We start from the raw sequence: 14,741 nt of genomic DNA, 5'->3' as shown, positions 1-14,741 counted from the left end.
GAAGACACACACACACTCTTACGAACAGACACATTCACACTAGCTAACAGACACACACATTTACTGACAGAGACACACTCAGCGACAGACATACATACACTCTCACTTACAAAACATACACTCTCACTGACAAACACACACTCACTAACAGACATCAAACAGACTCACTAACACAAACACACTCAGTAACAGACACACACAGTAACACACTCACTGACACTCACTAGCAGACACACACTCAACAGACACACTCACTGACACTCACACTAACACACACACTAACACTCACAATAACACTAACACACACAGTAACACACACACTAACACTCACAGTAACACACAATAACACTCACAGTAACACACACACTAACACAAACAGTAACACTAACACACACTAACACTCACAGTAACACTAACACACACAGTAACACACACACTAACACACACAGTAACACACACACTAACACAAACAGTAACACAAACAGTAACACTAACACACACAGTAACACTAACACACACAGTAACACTAACACACACAGTAACACTAACACACACACTAACACTCACAGTAACACTAACACACACAGTAACACTAACACACACACACTAACACTCACACTAACACTCACAGTAACACTAACACACACTAACACACACACTAACACACACAGTAACACACACAGTAACACTAACACTCACAGTAACACTAACACACACACACACACACACTAACACTCACAGTAACACTAACACACACACTAACACATTTTTTTATTTATTTATTTAATCCCCCCAGCCTCCTTACCTTTTGGAGTGCTGAGGGGATTCCCTGGGGTCCAGTGGTGCTGCTGGGCTCCTGGGGGGCCGGTCACCCGGCGGGCAGTCAGGCTAGCGGGCGCGCGAGGGAGTACTCTCCCCTGAGTGCTTCCTCTTCAGCTCCCTCGCGCGCCGCGTACTGATACCGGCGCCGGAAGATGACGTCATCTTCCGGCTCCGGTATCAGTGCGGTGCGCGCGAGGGAGCTGAAGAGGAAGCACTCAGGGGAGAGTGCTCCCTCGCGCACCGGCCAGCCTGACTGCCCGCCGGGTGTAAGCAGGGCCAGCAACTGGCCCAGTGCGTACATACCAGGTCGTACGCCCCCCTGGTGGGCCGGGCCCGGTCGCAGCCGCTACCCTGGTATGTACGCCACTGCTACGAGACCATCTGATTGATTAGCCAAGTTTACTTGGCTATTGAAGCGGAAGTTCCTCTAGTGGCTGTCAGTGTGACACCCACTAGAGCCATGTTAACCCTTCAATGTAAATATGTTTTAAGTTGCAGGGTTAAAACGACAGGGACAGGACACCCAGAACACACGCCATTGAGATGAAATGACCTAGATGCCTACTATGTCCCTTCAAAGTCCTGTCCTATAATTGTTCGGTGAGGGGACATTCCTGGCCAGAAGATTTTATTTTGGAGGATGGGTGTTGGACTGGAATTTTTTTTAATTTCCACATTTATATTTTTCCTTTTTATTAATACTAATAAGTTTTCGCATTTCTTAATTTTTTTTCTTTTTCATTTTTTCTTTTTAATTCTTTATTTATAGCGTGCAGGGAATTACAATCATGCATGGTGTGCCACGATAGCACGAACAAGAATAAGCAGTATAAATTTTCATGGCTGTTTTAAACAGGACTGCACATTTTATAGTTAATATAGACATGTTAGACTAAGCATTTTTCATTTTAAATGGTTCACATGCTGATGTTGAGTATGTCAGTAAACGTGAAACCGTACCTTGGATGGGTCTTAGCGATAAGATGTATTAGGCAGAATATGCACATAGAGCGATAAGAGAACAAGGATAAAAGATAAACATGCTTTCAACAATGATGGGGATGGCTGGTAACCATGGACAGGCTAATTTAAGCCGACTAACAGTTACACGAGATGCTAGCCACAGAATTTTACTCAGCTAAAGTAATGCAGGGGTCGATAGGCTAACAGAGTTACTTAACAGACAGTAGACTCGTACCCTTAGCTATATTTTAGTGCCGACATTTCATACTAGTTTAAGTAAACATTATGAGAGTGACTCCGTCTAGATTATGAGCAAGGAGTTAGAGCAGAGATTATTCGCTTACAGTGTGGGAGCTTGCGACTAGTGAGACATGGAGTGGTGTGCTTGAACACATTTATGCTGTTGAAAATAATGTCGCTATGGGTTAATCATGCGGAGTACTAATCATATATAAAGAAAAACATTAACTTGCAAGCTTTGGTATAGGTAAAACATAACTGATGAGCTCTGCTGACTATGTGATTAGGGTATAGTGTAAGAAGCACAGAGTCCTTTTAGTGAGATGTTTCGAGACGACCTAAGAGGATCGGAGGCTGCGGGCCTACAAACCAGTCTCTGTCAGCCCATGCCGGTTCGTGGCAGATTGTCGTCCTGGGCGGGATGGCTCAAGGTTTCGGAGCGGCAATCGTGGGGTGAGGATCCCCTCCAGCCCCAGGCCTGTATAGAGGGTGGCATCTTCTTGCCACTGGCTCGAGAGCTCGGCGAGTTCGAGGCAGACCCTTTGTGGGTGTAGCGGACGCTGCCGGTGTTCCGTCGCGCCAGCGGCGGGCAGTCTTCCCGCAGGGTGGCGGATGCTTCGGAGGCTCTCTCCGTGTGGCCCTCAGCCTGGGCGGGCAACGCGTGTGTGTGGTCAGCTTGGGGTTTGTTGTTCTGCCCGGAGTAGGGTGCCTCTTCCCCCCGACCACAGCCCCAGACTTGTGTGCTAGCGGTGGAGTCCCATTTAGCTTACTTTGTTCTCCGGTCGGCCTGCCCTGATATGGCAGGGTCTGCAGGTCTGCCGCAGGCGCCCGCAACCTTCTCCATAGCTTGCACCAGAATCGGGCAAAGGTGGCTTCAAGACGTTGCTGAATGGTGCAGGAGTCCTCCAGCTCAGGCAGGAGTTTTACGTTGCTTGTTGTATCTGTAGCCGCCATTTTAGACGCTCCATGTGCTCTGCTGCCTTGGTTTTGCCAGTCACCAGGCTGTAAGTGCCGCTCGTATCTGTTACCCCAGTTGCTTGTGTTAGACCGAGATGACCCCCATCGGTCCAGAGGGGGGGGGGGTAGGAGATGAGAGCTCCGAGGAATCCATATTCAGGGTCGTTAGCTCGGGGAGCGGCCGTCTCCCCATCACTCGACTCCCGTTAGGCCTCAGGGTGTGATGTGGGGTTCCCCGGGGGTTGCATGCTCGTTCTGGGTATCTATGTGATCCTCCCGGTGTCCCTTTCATCATAGCTCCACTCCAGGGAGTAGGTGCGCCGTTCTTTAGGGGGATTATCCCCGAAATGTCTTCTTTTTCATTTTTATCCTCCTTTTTACATTTTTTATTTTTAAATTTTCAATGATTTCAATTAACTTTAATATGTTTTATTAGATGTTTCATTTGAGTTACTTGTTAAGAGTGAACAGTATTTTTCTTTATGTATGATATAATAAGACCTCTTATGTTTGAACTCACAGTAATGTTTATGGTGCCAAGAGTGCCTTCGAGGCCTCCCAGGATAAGTTGTCAAACCGTTCGAGAATGGTTATTGTAGTAAGAAATACAGAGTTAATTGGGGCATTAACAGGTTTTAATGAGAGATAGAAGCCAATTGGCCCACCTAGACTGCCAAATTCAGTATCCAAAAGCACACGCATTGTTCTTTATTTTGGCATATTAAAAATACTACATGTTGCTTTTTCCCAGGATCTAGCTCACAAGGTACAGCACTCTACAGTATAGTGGAGTTCACTGAAGCGATACCACGTTATAAAGTCCTCTGCAATCTTGTAATTATGAAAGTTGAATGGACACATTGTTCATTCTTTCAGTCAAGACTCCTTCCTTCAAGACAAAGCCTGGGTTTAATATTAAACCAAGGCTTCCTCATTAACAGGGACCAACAGAAGGCAAAGGAGCTTTGCAATAGAGGAGTATGTACAACATGGCACAGCTTCATTGGTCCAAGTTTCCTAGCAGATTTTTTAGCATTTTCATGCTACCCATGGCTCCTTCCTGTTCAAAATAATAGAATCACAGGTACACAGGATATGTGGCATAATCCATAGGAAAAACTAGAGGTGAACATAAAATTATGAAAAATAGTACCTCAATATTATCACAGATTTTGGTGATGCAGTAGATGATATAAAAAGCTTTTATCATTATTTTACACACAGGACTATTGTCAATATATGGCGCTCCATATTCACATTGATTTTCGCATAGACAGAATAATATATGATTTAGCTTACCTACAGCCCACATAACTGTATCAAAAATGTCGATTGCCTCTTTTTCCGTATCTGCATTCTTCCAAGTGACCTTCAGTCTTCCATTTGGTAACTTATCTATGTTTGATGGCGTACATTCCCACAGAAATCTTGTGCCATATGATTCCATATAATCTGTCACAAGGAAAGCCATTTGCTGCAGAGGAAGACAAATGAAACATTTAGGATGCCTCTTTCAATAGACATAAACAATTATTTCATAATAGGATGTTAACACACGTAAAATGTTTTCCTAAAAAAAAGTATATACCTGATCGAATCCTCGAAGCGGTATACTTCGCACCATGACTGTAGTGTCCAAGCCAATCCCAGATAAGAAACCTGCACATTCCAAAGAGACATCTACAAAATAGGTAGTTATGGAAATTGCTGAGAGGGGAAAAAATGTGAGTTTGAAATATTCCTCAACAATAGGAATTTAAAGGCACAGCAGTGCTGCATTACTTTCCGAACTTCACTCCTGATCCAATGCACCATCTGTCTCTAACTTTATCAACAGAAACACAATTGTGTTACCAAGTATTCAACTTTTTTTTAATATAAATGAAATACCCGGCATGCAACTAATGTTCATCATTGGCATGTCTGGAATTGGATTAAACATGCTCAGACTGCTAGGCAGGTTGCCGGATCAAGGCCTTCATCTGCAAATCTGGGCTAGGACTCTATGTACAGCTGGTGATATGGGTGCAGAACGAATAGGCAGACTATGTGTATTGCGGTTGCACGTCACTGTTGTTTATGCAGTGTTCGCCAAGGGTGACCTGATACGGAACAAAGTTGCATTTCCTTCATCCACTACAATCCCTGTTCCCTCTGAGGATACTGCATGTGCAATGCACATCACCTAGGGCTGTGCACATCCAAAATCAGCACATATGCAAAGTACCATGTGTTGAAGACATCAGTGATGAATGGGAATCCGCAGGTATGCTGCAACAGTGGGTTACTGAGCCAGTCTATGCCCAGAGTTCTAAGCAACAAAATGAGGTCACCTAATGGGTAATCCGTATATGGACATAGCTTAATTATTTTTTGTGCTCTATCCTTGTATCTTGTATCCCTGTAAGTACACAGGTTTCACTAGTAAAATGAAAATGAATACAAATACAACTCAAATGTCTGGCTACAAGGGTAGCTGAGCTGAGGGCTACACACATCATTTTCATTCTATTAAGAAACACACAAAAACAAACACAATCAGCCAGCCACTCTCTCACACACATGCATAATCAACTATAATCATAACTAGTCAGCTACTTTCTCACACACTCCCACATACTAGCAACGCTTTCTTACTAATAACTAGCAGCTCACACGTTAATTCAGCCAAACACAAGCATATGCATATAACTAGCTACTTTATAAATACATATGTAAATACCCATGAATACTACATATACAGACTCTACATGGGGCTGCACAATTTATTCTAAAATGCTTAGCGTGTGCACACATATTCTAGGAAGTTTCTGATGGGAAATTTGTTTAGGGGGAGAGAGGAATCACATAACAGCAGTAGGATATTTGCTGTGGCAAGCAATGTCTAGCCCTGATCATATGCATAGGACATGAAATGTTGAATCTTGCAACAGACACATGCTTGGATACAAAAACTCAATCATAGACACAGACTCACTCAGTCATACACATAAATTGACATGCATATTCAGTCATACAAGTACATAAAATTGTATTCCAAATTTTAATCATGCACGCATACATATAAAGTGAATCTCACACCTACATTCATAGACACACACTTACTAATAACTACATGAGAACACTTCTTCACTCAGTAATAGACAAAGATAAACACACTGTCAGTCAGATATACCAACTTCAGCTTATTGCTGTTGGTGGTGAAGAGCGAGATAAGATTAGGAGGTCTCGAGCAGTCTCTGGTGTCTAGTGAGCTGTCTCTAAATACTGTTTAGTAAGCTGTCTCTAAATGGTCTGGTAGCAGAAACAGCTTAAAGGGTTCACTTCCTCACTCCATACAGTGGACTTACCTACAGCAAGTGGTTGTGAAGCTCTATTGACTGAGCACACAGACAGCACTCTTCTTCACAGACCTTGCAGGCAGGTCAGAAGACTTATTTTGATATGCTCTGATCGACAATGGCATACATTCTCTACACCAGGACCTATTTGTGTGTGCAATGGCAACATGGATATGTTGAGTGCTCTTCTAATGTTTTGATTGCTAAACCAATGCTCAGTTACCATCATTGACCAAGGTTATGATAATATCCTAATTGGACAAACCTGAACAATACCGAAAACCTGGATCGTTGGTGGTAGTTGAGGATGTCTTTGAGCACACAATATCTCTTATTTAATGCTATGAAAATAATACTAGCACAATACTTCATCCTGTTTCAATTTAACACAGTATGATACCCCAGGATTCACTTTCATTATTTATTTTTTTACTTCCATTCGCAGAAGCCTCACATTATACTGAAAACACCATTCAGATTTTCACACCATGTGAAGTTTTTCACACTTTCTAGGTAAATTGTATTAGTTAGTACACTTATAAATAAAGAAGTATTATGAAATATGGAGGTTTGATCCATTTCCCTAGGCTTGCACCTGAAAGATATCATTTTCATTTGTTGATAATAAAATTAGGTTAGTTCGGTTTTGTGCACGTGCTCTGATTTAGTTTCCCCCAAAATCATTAATAGAGGTTTTTGCCCAGTAAAATAACACCGATTTCATTAAAACTGAAAGGATAAAGAGCTTAGATGAACCTGCTAAGAATCATTGTTGGAGAGGTTCCGTAGTTGATATATTAATCAACAGCTCTGTCTATTAGACTAAATAAATACAGTCTCCAAAAGGTAATGGTTCGTTGTAACACTCCCTAAATTATAGATTATATATTTAACAGCATGCACCTAAACAAGTGTTTGTGATAAACTGACCATTCGATATATTTTATTGTCCAATTTTCCCCATTAAAATATTGTGTACTCTGCATTCACAATAAAAAATGTCTTTGGGGGAAAAAAAGTTGGCGTTTAATGACAGCTTAGTCACATGCATTCTGAATACCAAGGCAGGTAAATTAAAATATTTAAATGCCTCAGATGTTTTTAGCTCACACTATGTTATGCTGTACAGTCACTTATTTTTAAGATAATAGGCTTGTTTCCATAACAGATATTAGGGCACAACAGCTGAAATCAACAAACACATGAAATAAATCAAATGTGAGGAAACGCAGGACTGGTGCAAAAGGATACAGCTGGCTCCAACCACCAATCTGTCAAGAGAGTAAACAGAAAATGCTCTTTATTGCATGCTGTCACATAAGTACCACACCTCGATAATATCCTAATTATTGAGTGATTACAAGATTAGAGGTGTGATCTGCTCTTCTGTGAGAGGAAATAGTAAACAGAACGCCTTCCAAGCTCATAAAATCGGAGAGCACTCTGTGGCATAAAAGATCCTGATGTGGTGGAGGAATCGGCAATAAAAACTGCAAGACTGACAATTTACAAAGACAGATTCCACACAGAATCTATTCTCTTTCCAAATTAACGAAAACTATTTGGTCTAGTTGTACCCCGATGAATATGGCCATCAGAGAAATCACACAAGTAGCATTTAGGTTGACCTTAACAAATATTAGGAGGATGTAAGATAAACAAAAGATGAGGGGAAAACAAAGTTGTCTCTTTGGTAGTTTTTGTGACCCAAGAAAGCCAATCCATGGTCTCGCATTAAGTCATTCAGATACCTAGTGATAATTTGTGCATGTATTACAAAATTGTAGCATGCAAACTATACCCAATTTAAAATGAGCATGTGCATAGTGGCCATGACCCCAACAAATAAGTGGGAATAGATAATAGATATATAAGTGGAGCGCAAAATAGATGATAACAATAAGCCCTTATACACACAAATTAGTGCAAATACCACCATTGGAAGGTGGCCTTTGAACAATCCAGTATTCTCATGCAAAACAAGAAGCACAAATACCAGGTAATCGTGCCATATGTCTGAGAAATTGCTTACAGTTGTGTGATAAAGGCTGTATATATAGTTAATATATGACAACTGATTTATTGTACAAATAAAATTTTTTTAGGTCACATTTAAAAATAGATAAATATACAAAAATGAATGTGCAGGCTGCTTACAAGATGTCAGAGAGTGAGTATATGCGGGCGGACTGCTCCGCTACTCACAAGAACTTTATGGGTGTTAGATCTGTGGAGATGATGCAGGAGATGGGTGAAGTATATTAATCCTTTCCCCTCCGTTTGTTCGCTCCACTGGCTACACCATAGACCGGAGCAATATACTAGAGCAGAGTCTAGTTGAAGTTCACGGGACTAACAGTGCCGCCCACTGATGACATCAATGCGTATTACGTCAACGTGTTTTTGCCAGTCGGCTTCGTCAAGACGTTAGGTACGTATCAGTCATCTTCCTAATGGGAAAGATTTAAGGGCAGTACAGTCCACCCTCCACAGTCTATTGGTTGCAGGAAAAAGTCCTAATTTACATATATTTCGGCCGACGCACATATGTATATCACATCTTTTGTCCTGCACGTAATAAACTCCTTGATCTTATGGGTCTTGCCATTCACAACAAACTCGCGAATATGGCACTTTGTCGAGTGTGTTAATTGGCAGGCCCGGCACCTTCCACACCCCAAAAAAAACTGTAAATTGGGTTAAAAAGTTAGAATCTGATTCTTTCTTTTTTAAGATTGGATTGTCTGTTAAAAATTGTTTCAAATTTGGTAAGCCCCTATGTATAATTTTAGGTTGGTCAGGTAGGATGTCCCTGAGAGTAGGATCATCTAAAAGTAGATGCCAATGTTTTTTTTTTTTTGGATGTTCCTAACTTGTCCATTTTGGTTGCCTGAAAATTGGCATATAAATGGAATCGCATATTTGTTTGAATTTGTGTTCTTAATTTTATACTTTAGCAATTCTTCCCTTTTGACTTTGTCAACAGAAGCGACACTATAGTCACCAGAACAACTACAGCTTATTGCATTTGTTCTGGTGAGTAGAATCATTACCTTTGGGCTTTTTGCTGTAAACACTGTCTTTCAGAGAAAATGCAGTGTTTACATTACAGCCTAGTGATAACTTCACTGGCCACTCCTCAGATGGCTGTTAGAGATCCTTCCTGGGTCATTGCTGCCTAAAATGCATCCAAACATTCAGTGTCTCCTCCCCCTGCATGCAGACACTGGATTTTCCTCATAGAGATTCATTGATTCAATTCATCTCTATGAGGAGATGCTGATTGGCCTGGGATGTGTTTGAATCATGCTGGCTCTGCCTCTGTCAGTCTTAGCAAATCCTATGGGGAAGCATTGTGAATTGATCAGGCTACCACTTCTGCTGATGTCAGCAGTCAGTGGGCAGGTCTACAGGAAACAGGGAAAAAATCCTGCAGCTCCAGACTTGAATACAAGTAAGATTTTACTATTTTAGGGAGGAATGAGGGGACCAGGGTGGCTAGATGGTGGTTTTTACACTATAGGGTCAGGAATACAGGTTTGTGTTCCTGACCATATAGTGCTCCTGTAACAATGCCAAGAGCTGAGTAGGTGACGTGTTAACTTTAAATATAGCCAAACCAGAGCACAGACTAAAATAGGGCAAGTTATTGTACCTTTGTACTTGCTTGCATATACTAAAGAAACATTCATCATATTTTTTGTATCAGAAGGGAAATTGTATTAGCAAATCAGTGTCTGAGGGCACATTAGCTCATTAGAGAGAAAACATTTATTCATGTTTAAAGTTTCATAATGTCTATAGGAATACAAACTGACAAACAAAATATCTGAGGATAGATTGGGTGAGTAAAACAAATATAACTATCCTATCACTTAAAAGTTTTCATTATAGCATCATTTTTGTATACAACAGAATTGTTTTACATTTCATTTTAACCTATCTGGCCATGCCATGTTTTTTTTTGCCCGTCATAATATTATTTGCTGGGCAGAAAAAAAGGCAATCGTGCAAACACTGGAATGAAATGAGCATAGGATTTGCAGGAATTAAAGTCTACAAGTAACACTAGCAAAATACTCTTCCAAGTTTCTGACAAAGGTAAGTGTTTCCATTTAACATGAGAGGTATGAAGTGTTTGCACGCTGCCTATCATTTTAATTGTTGCTCTTGCAGAAATACTCGCTCTCCCAAAAAAAATCTTAAAACACATGTTTAACTCTGAGCAACATGTTAGCACAGCTATAAACCTACCCCTCCCAGCTGTTAAACGTTAGTGTTTAAAGGGTCTGGAAATAGAAATGAAATCCACAATTGGTACACAAAAAAAGAATAATACAGTACAACTTACTGCACAGATATCCTCTAAAATAAACTCAATAATAAATTATATATACCCAGTGCAAATCAACCATTACGCAGACCAAAATCATGTAATAAAACTCAATTCCAGAGTAATTGTTGAACTCCCTCCGCTTCTGCCTTACTCCAACGCATCAATGTCTGGACATACCACACACACACACCGAATTTCGCCCCATTTAAATATATATATTATATACACACACACACACAACATTAAAATTTCCATCCGTCTCCATAATTGGCGCACACAGATAGTTCCGTTCTTAGAGTCCTTACCAACAACTTTGTAGAAATTATGCATCTCCTGCATAGTTCTGTACATAGAGACTTAAAGAACCACTATAGGCACCCAGACCACTTCAGCTCATGAAGTGGTCTGGGTGCCAGGTCCCCCTAGGCTTAACCCTGCAGCTGAAAACATAGCAGTTTCATAGAAACTGCTATGTTTACACTGCAGGGTTAATACAGCCTCTAGTGGCTGTCTCCCTGACAGCCACTAGAGGCCGCTTCCGCGATTTACACTGAGTAAATCGCACTTATCTGATGCTGGACTTCCTCAGGGAGTCCAGCGTCAAATAAGATTTCCATAGGAAAGCACTGAGAAATGCTTTCCTATGGGCAGGTTTTAGTGCGACTCCACTCGGGAGCTGATGTTGGGGGACGACGTTGAGGGAGGCGAGCCCCGAGGGAAGGGGGCTCTCCAAGAGCCTATAATGCCAGGAAAACGGGTTTGTTTTTCTGGCACTATAGTTCCTTTAATATAAAAAAAGTTCACAAAATTGGGCAGTAACAAACATGATAGATAAAAACCATTATACATGCAATACATCATGTGATTAAAAAACAAGAAAACCTTTGAGTTTAATGGAGAAGATTGTTTAAACTATTAAAAGTAAGAGGAAAGCACAGAAGAGTTTAAAACCCTAACGACTTCAGTTATTAGAACTAAAATCGATAGTCTATTAAAATATCAAAAAATAATAAAATAAAAAAAAATACAATAAAAATAAAATTGCCTTAGATGTTTAATAAAAGATGGGCAAAATAAGGATGATCCAACACTCTCCACAGATTTGATCATTCCCAGGCACAACAGTGTGGAGTGGCACTATAAACCACTCTTTCTTTGTGAGTGTTATTCCTTGGTGATTGTGTTTTATTACATGATGTTTTCCTATTGGTTGATCTGCACTATGTATAAAACATCATTTATTTTAAGGTTTAATTAAGCGGATATAGGAAGTGATTGGTATTGTATTTTTTTGCACAGCAATTGTGGATTTCTTTTATGTTACGTTTTTGTGTCACATTATTATTGGTTGCCGCTTTTGGGTTTTGGTACATAGTGACACGACTTGCTTTTATGTTTGTGCCTGAACCATATTTATTTATTGTCTTAAAGGTTGTGGAAAGCTTTCACTCTTTATTCACCCTGTATTAACAGTGAAAAGTGGATGTTTTTTTTTTGTGATGAGTATTGAGGTTGTATCAGCCACCAGGGGCATGAGATGTGGGTGGCCTTGTTATACGAGATCGCTGAGCCTTTGGGAGGTATCAGCATGATGCTAGAATGTTTGATAGGAACGTCACTAATAATCCTTGTTGGTACTAATAATATAATACCTTTTTAACAAAACAAGTATTAGAGCTCTGTATATGATGCCGGCGAAGCCGCTGGGGCCAGCAATTGGTTGGCAGATTCCGCGTGAGGTGCAGGTGACAGGTTTGTGCCTGGGGTAACTGTCTGGAGTGCAACAAGTGAAGCTCATGCAGACAGCTATAGATTACAACTGCCCAGCTATTGTATAGTCAGACTTAGTTTAGATCTCAGAATGGCTCATGGGATCAGACCTGGATTTGCATATCTTAGAAGCAAAGAACTGTGCAGTCAGTGACTTGTTTTATCCACCTTTTTTAGAAACTGTTGATAGAACATTTCTTGATTAGAAAGCAAATATATTTGCAATGGTTTTACTTGATTTCAATGGTTCTTTTGGAAAATGCTCTCAGAAAAAGCATTAGATTTTGAATGAATGGTATAGCCTTTCACAGTATAAAAAAAAAAAAAAAAGTACCTACATCCTATAATTTTGTAGGAAATAAGAAACACTGTACTTATGTTATTCTCAAGAGCAACAAAGGTTTTATCTGTGAACAGTAAAGGGGGGAGGGGGTGTAAAGCTCAAAGTTTGGAGTAACCCTTTAATAATATAATACATACAGACAAGTAACCACAGTAAATGCTACATTTATACTGTACTGTATTGATCCCCTGAAAAGGAGAATACTGTGGAATATATTAAAACAGATTTGTCGATAAAATACACTTCACCCAATATTTAAATCTAATTTTCATAGAATACATAATAAAAAGTAGGGACTAGTTTTCCTCATGTATAGCAGTCAATTTGACAAAACCTGAGCTTAAAACAAGGTTCTGTTTCAGCAGGAAATCAATGGTGTTACCCACAATCCATCATTAAACACAATACAAGAGAAGGGCAAAGAGCAGAGGAGAACAAGCTGCCTGCGCGTATATTGAGACCCAGCACAAACAAAAAAAAAGCAAGGGAGGTAATAAAACCTCTACAACATTTTAGCTTGCTGATGTATTTTATGTGTGAAGAATGTGTCCTCTTTTTTTCCATTTTACAAAAATGCATACTTCAATACAAATTGGCACTTTTATAAATTAACCTGGTTACATCCCACAGGCTTTCAAGCAGACAACCGATTCTGTTACTTCCTGGTTTGGTTTGCTCAGTGGAGCTAAACTCAAGAGACAGGGAATTGGTCAAAGCACCTGCCTTGCAGAAACTTCTCATTGAGATGCATTGGGAAGTCTGTGATTGGACAGCCACAAGAAGTCTGGGCTGGGGAAGAAGGGGATGGCTTGCAAAGGCTGCAGACAAAAGAACTGCAGCTTTTGCAAGCTGTTTTTAGATATACACCCAATGAAAGAAATTCATATTTTTTCAGCTAAATAGTGATTTTTTAATTTGTTTGTATTTGAGCGGTGGAGTATTCCTTTATGACACTGAGGCATGAAGGAGGGAGAGGAAGGAAGGGAAGCCGAAGGAGAAAAAGGACTCTGCCACTTTAACACAGTTTGAAATAATAATAATTCAGAATTGATGCCAAGTACATAGCATGTCTTCAAATTATTCTTATCTCAAAATTCCTCTTTCGATAAATGTACAACCTCTATATTAGCTAAACATGCTACACACAAATTATAACTGATATTACTCAAATGCTAAAATCTGTTTGGTGACTCCGTTTAATGACATGGAAGTATAACAGTTCTTGGCCTTTTATTTATTTATTTATTTAAGCAAAAAGTATCAGTTTCTGAAGTATCTAAGTTTAGTTGTGAGTGGAGTGAAGTGCTGAGTGCACATTGCCATACAGCCACAATGAGCACACACATGTATCTATTTCTGAAATCATTGAGTCAGGTTTCAAAACTACTCCATCTGAGCAGCTCTCTCCCAGCTGTTGAAATAGAGGCTGATAATGTACAGAAATGCTACAGTAGCCCCTCAAGGCTTATTTTGACTAAGGCTCAGGAATGCAACATGTAAACATTAGACTCCTATATTACACTGTTACGACTTGCATTAACAGTAAGTGGACAAAAGCAGCATTTTGGCTGATATGTATTAGAAGGATTGAGTTTTTTAAAGCAACTTCCTCACATTAATCATGCCAGGAGAATTTCTGAGGAGTCTGACATATTGTAAACACGAAGAGAAAAACAAATCTAAATGTGGCCTTTAGTACAAATGTGGCATTTAAAGGATGGAGGCACAGCAATAGGCTCCAAACCTATGGTAAATAGTCTAGCAGTGAGATGCAAAAGGTATAGAGCGGATTGATTACATGCAATGGGGGAAATAAGAATCAAACTGCTCGCGGGTTTCAAGAAACAATTAAACTCGCTTCAAAGAGCTTACACTCAGAACCTGCTGCTTTCAGCAATATACTTAAACTACTTTAGCAAAACAAGGGCTCTCACAAAATGTTGGGATGGCTTTGGAATTTAAAAAAAAG

General features: G+C 40.1%; 1 protein-coding gene across 1 annotated transcript in view; it reads right to left on the bottom strand.

Moving 5' to 3' along the window:
• TXNRD2 (thioredoxin reductase 2) overlaps positions 1–14,741 on the bottom strand; it is a 114,926-nt gene that overhangs the window by 36,135 nt on the left and 64,050 nt on the right. Inside the window, exons 9-11 of the mRNA XM_063454426.1 lie at positions 7,575–7,594; positions 4,571–4,662; positions 4,282–4,456 (exon numbers count right to left, since the gene is read on the bottom strand). Of these exons, the coding sequence (XP_063310496.1) occupies positions 4,282–4,456; positions 4,571–4,662; positions 7,575–7,594 (287 nt within the window). The remainder of the gene's footprint in view (positions 1–4,281; positions 4,457–4,570; positions 4,663–7,574; positions 7,595–14,741) is intronic.

Source organism: Pelobates fuscus, chromosome 5 (assembly GCF_036172605.1).
Source record: "Pelobates fuscus isolate aPelFus1 chromosome 5, aPelFus1.pri, whole genome shotgun sequence".
Lineage (NCBI taxonomy): Eukaryota > Metazoa > Chordata > Amphibia > Anura > Pelobatidae > Pelobates > Pelobates fuscus.
Note: the sequence above shows the minus strand (reverse complement) of the source record. Positions and strands in the feature narration are given on the sequence as shown.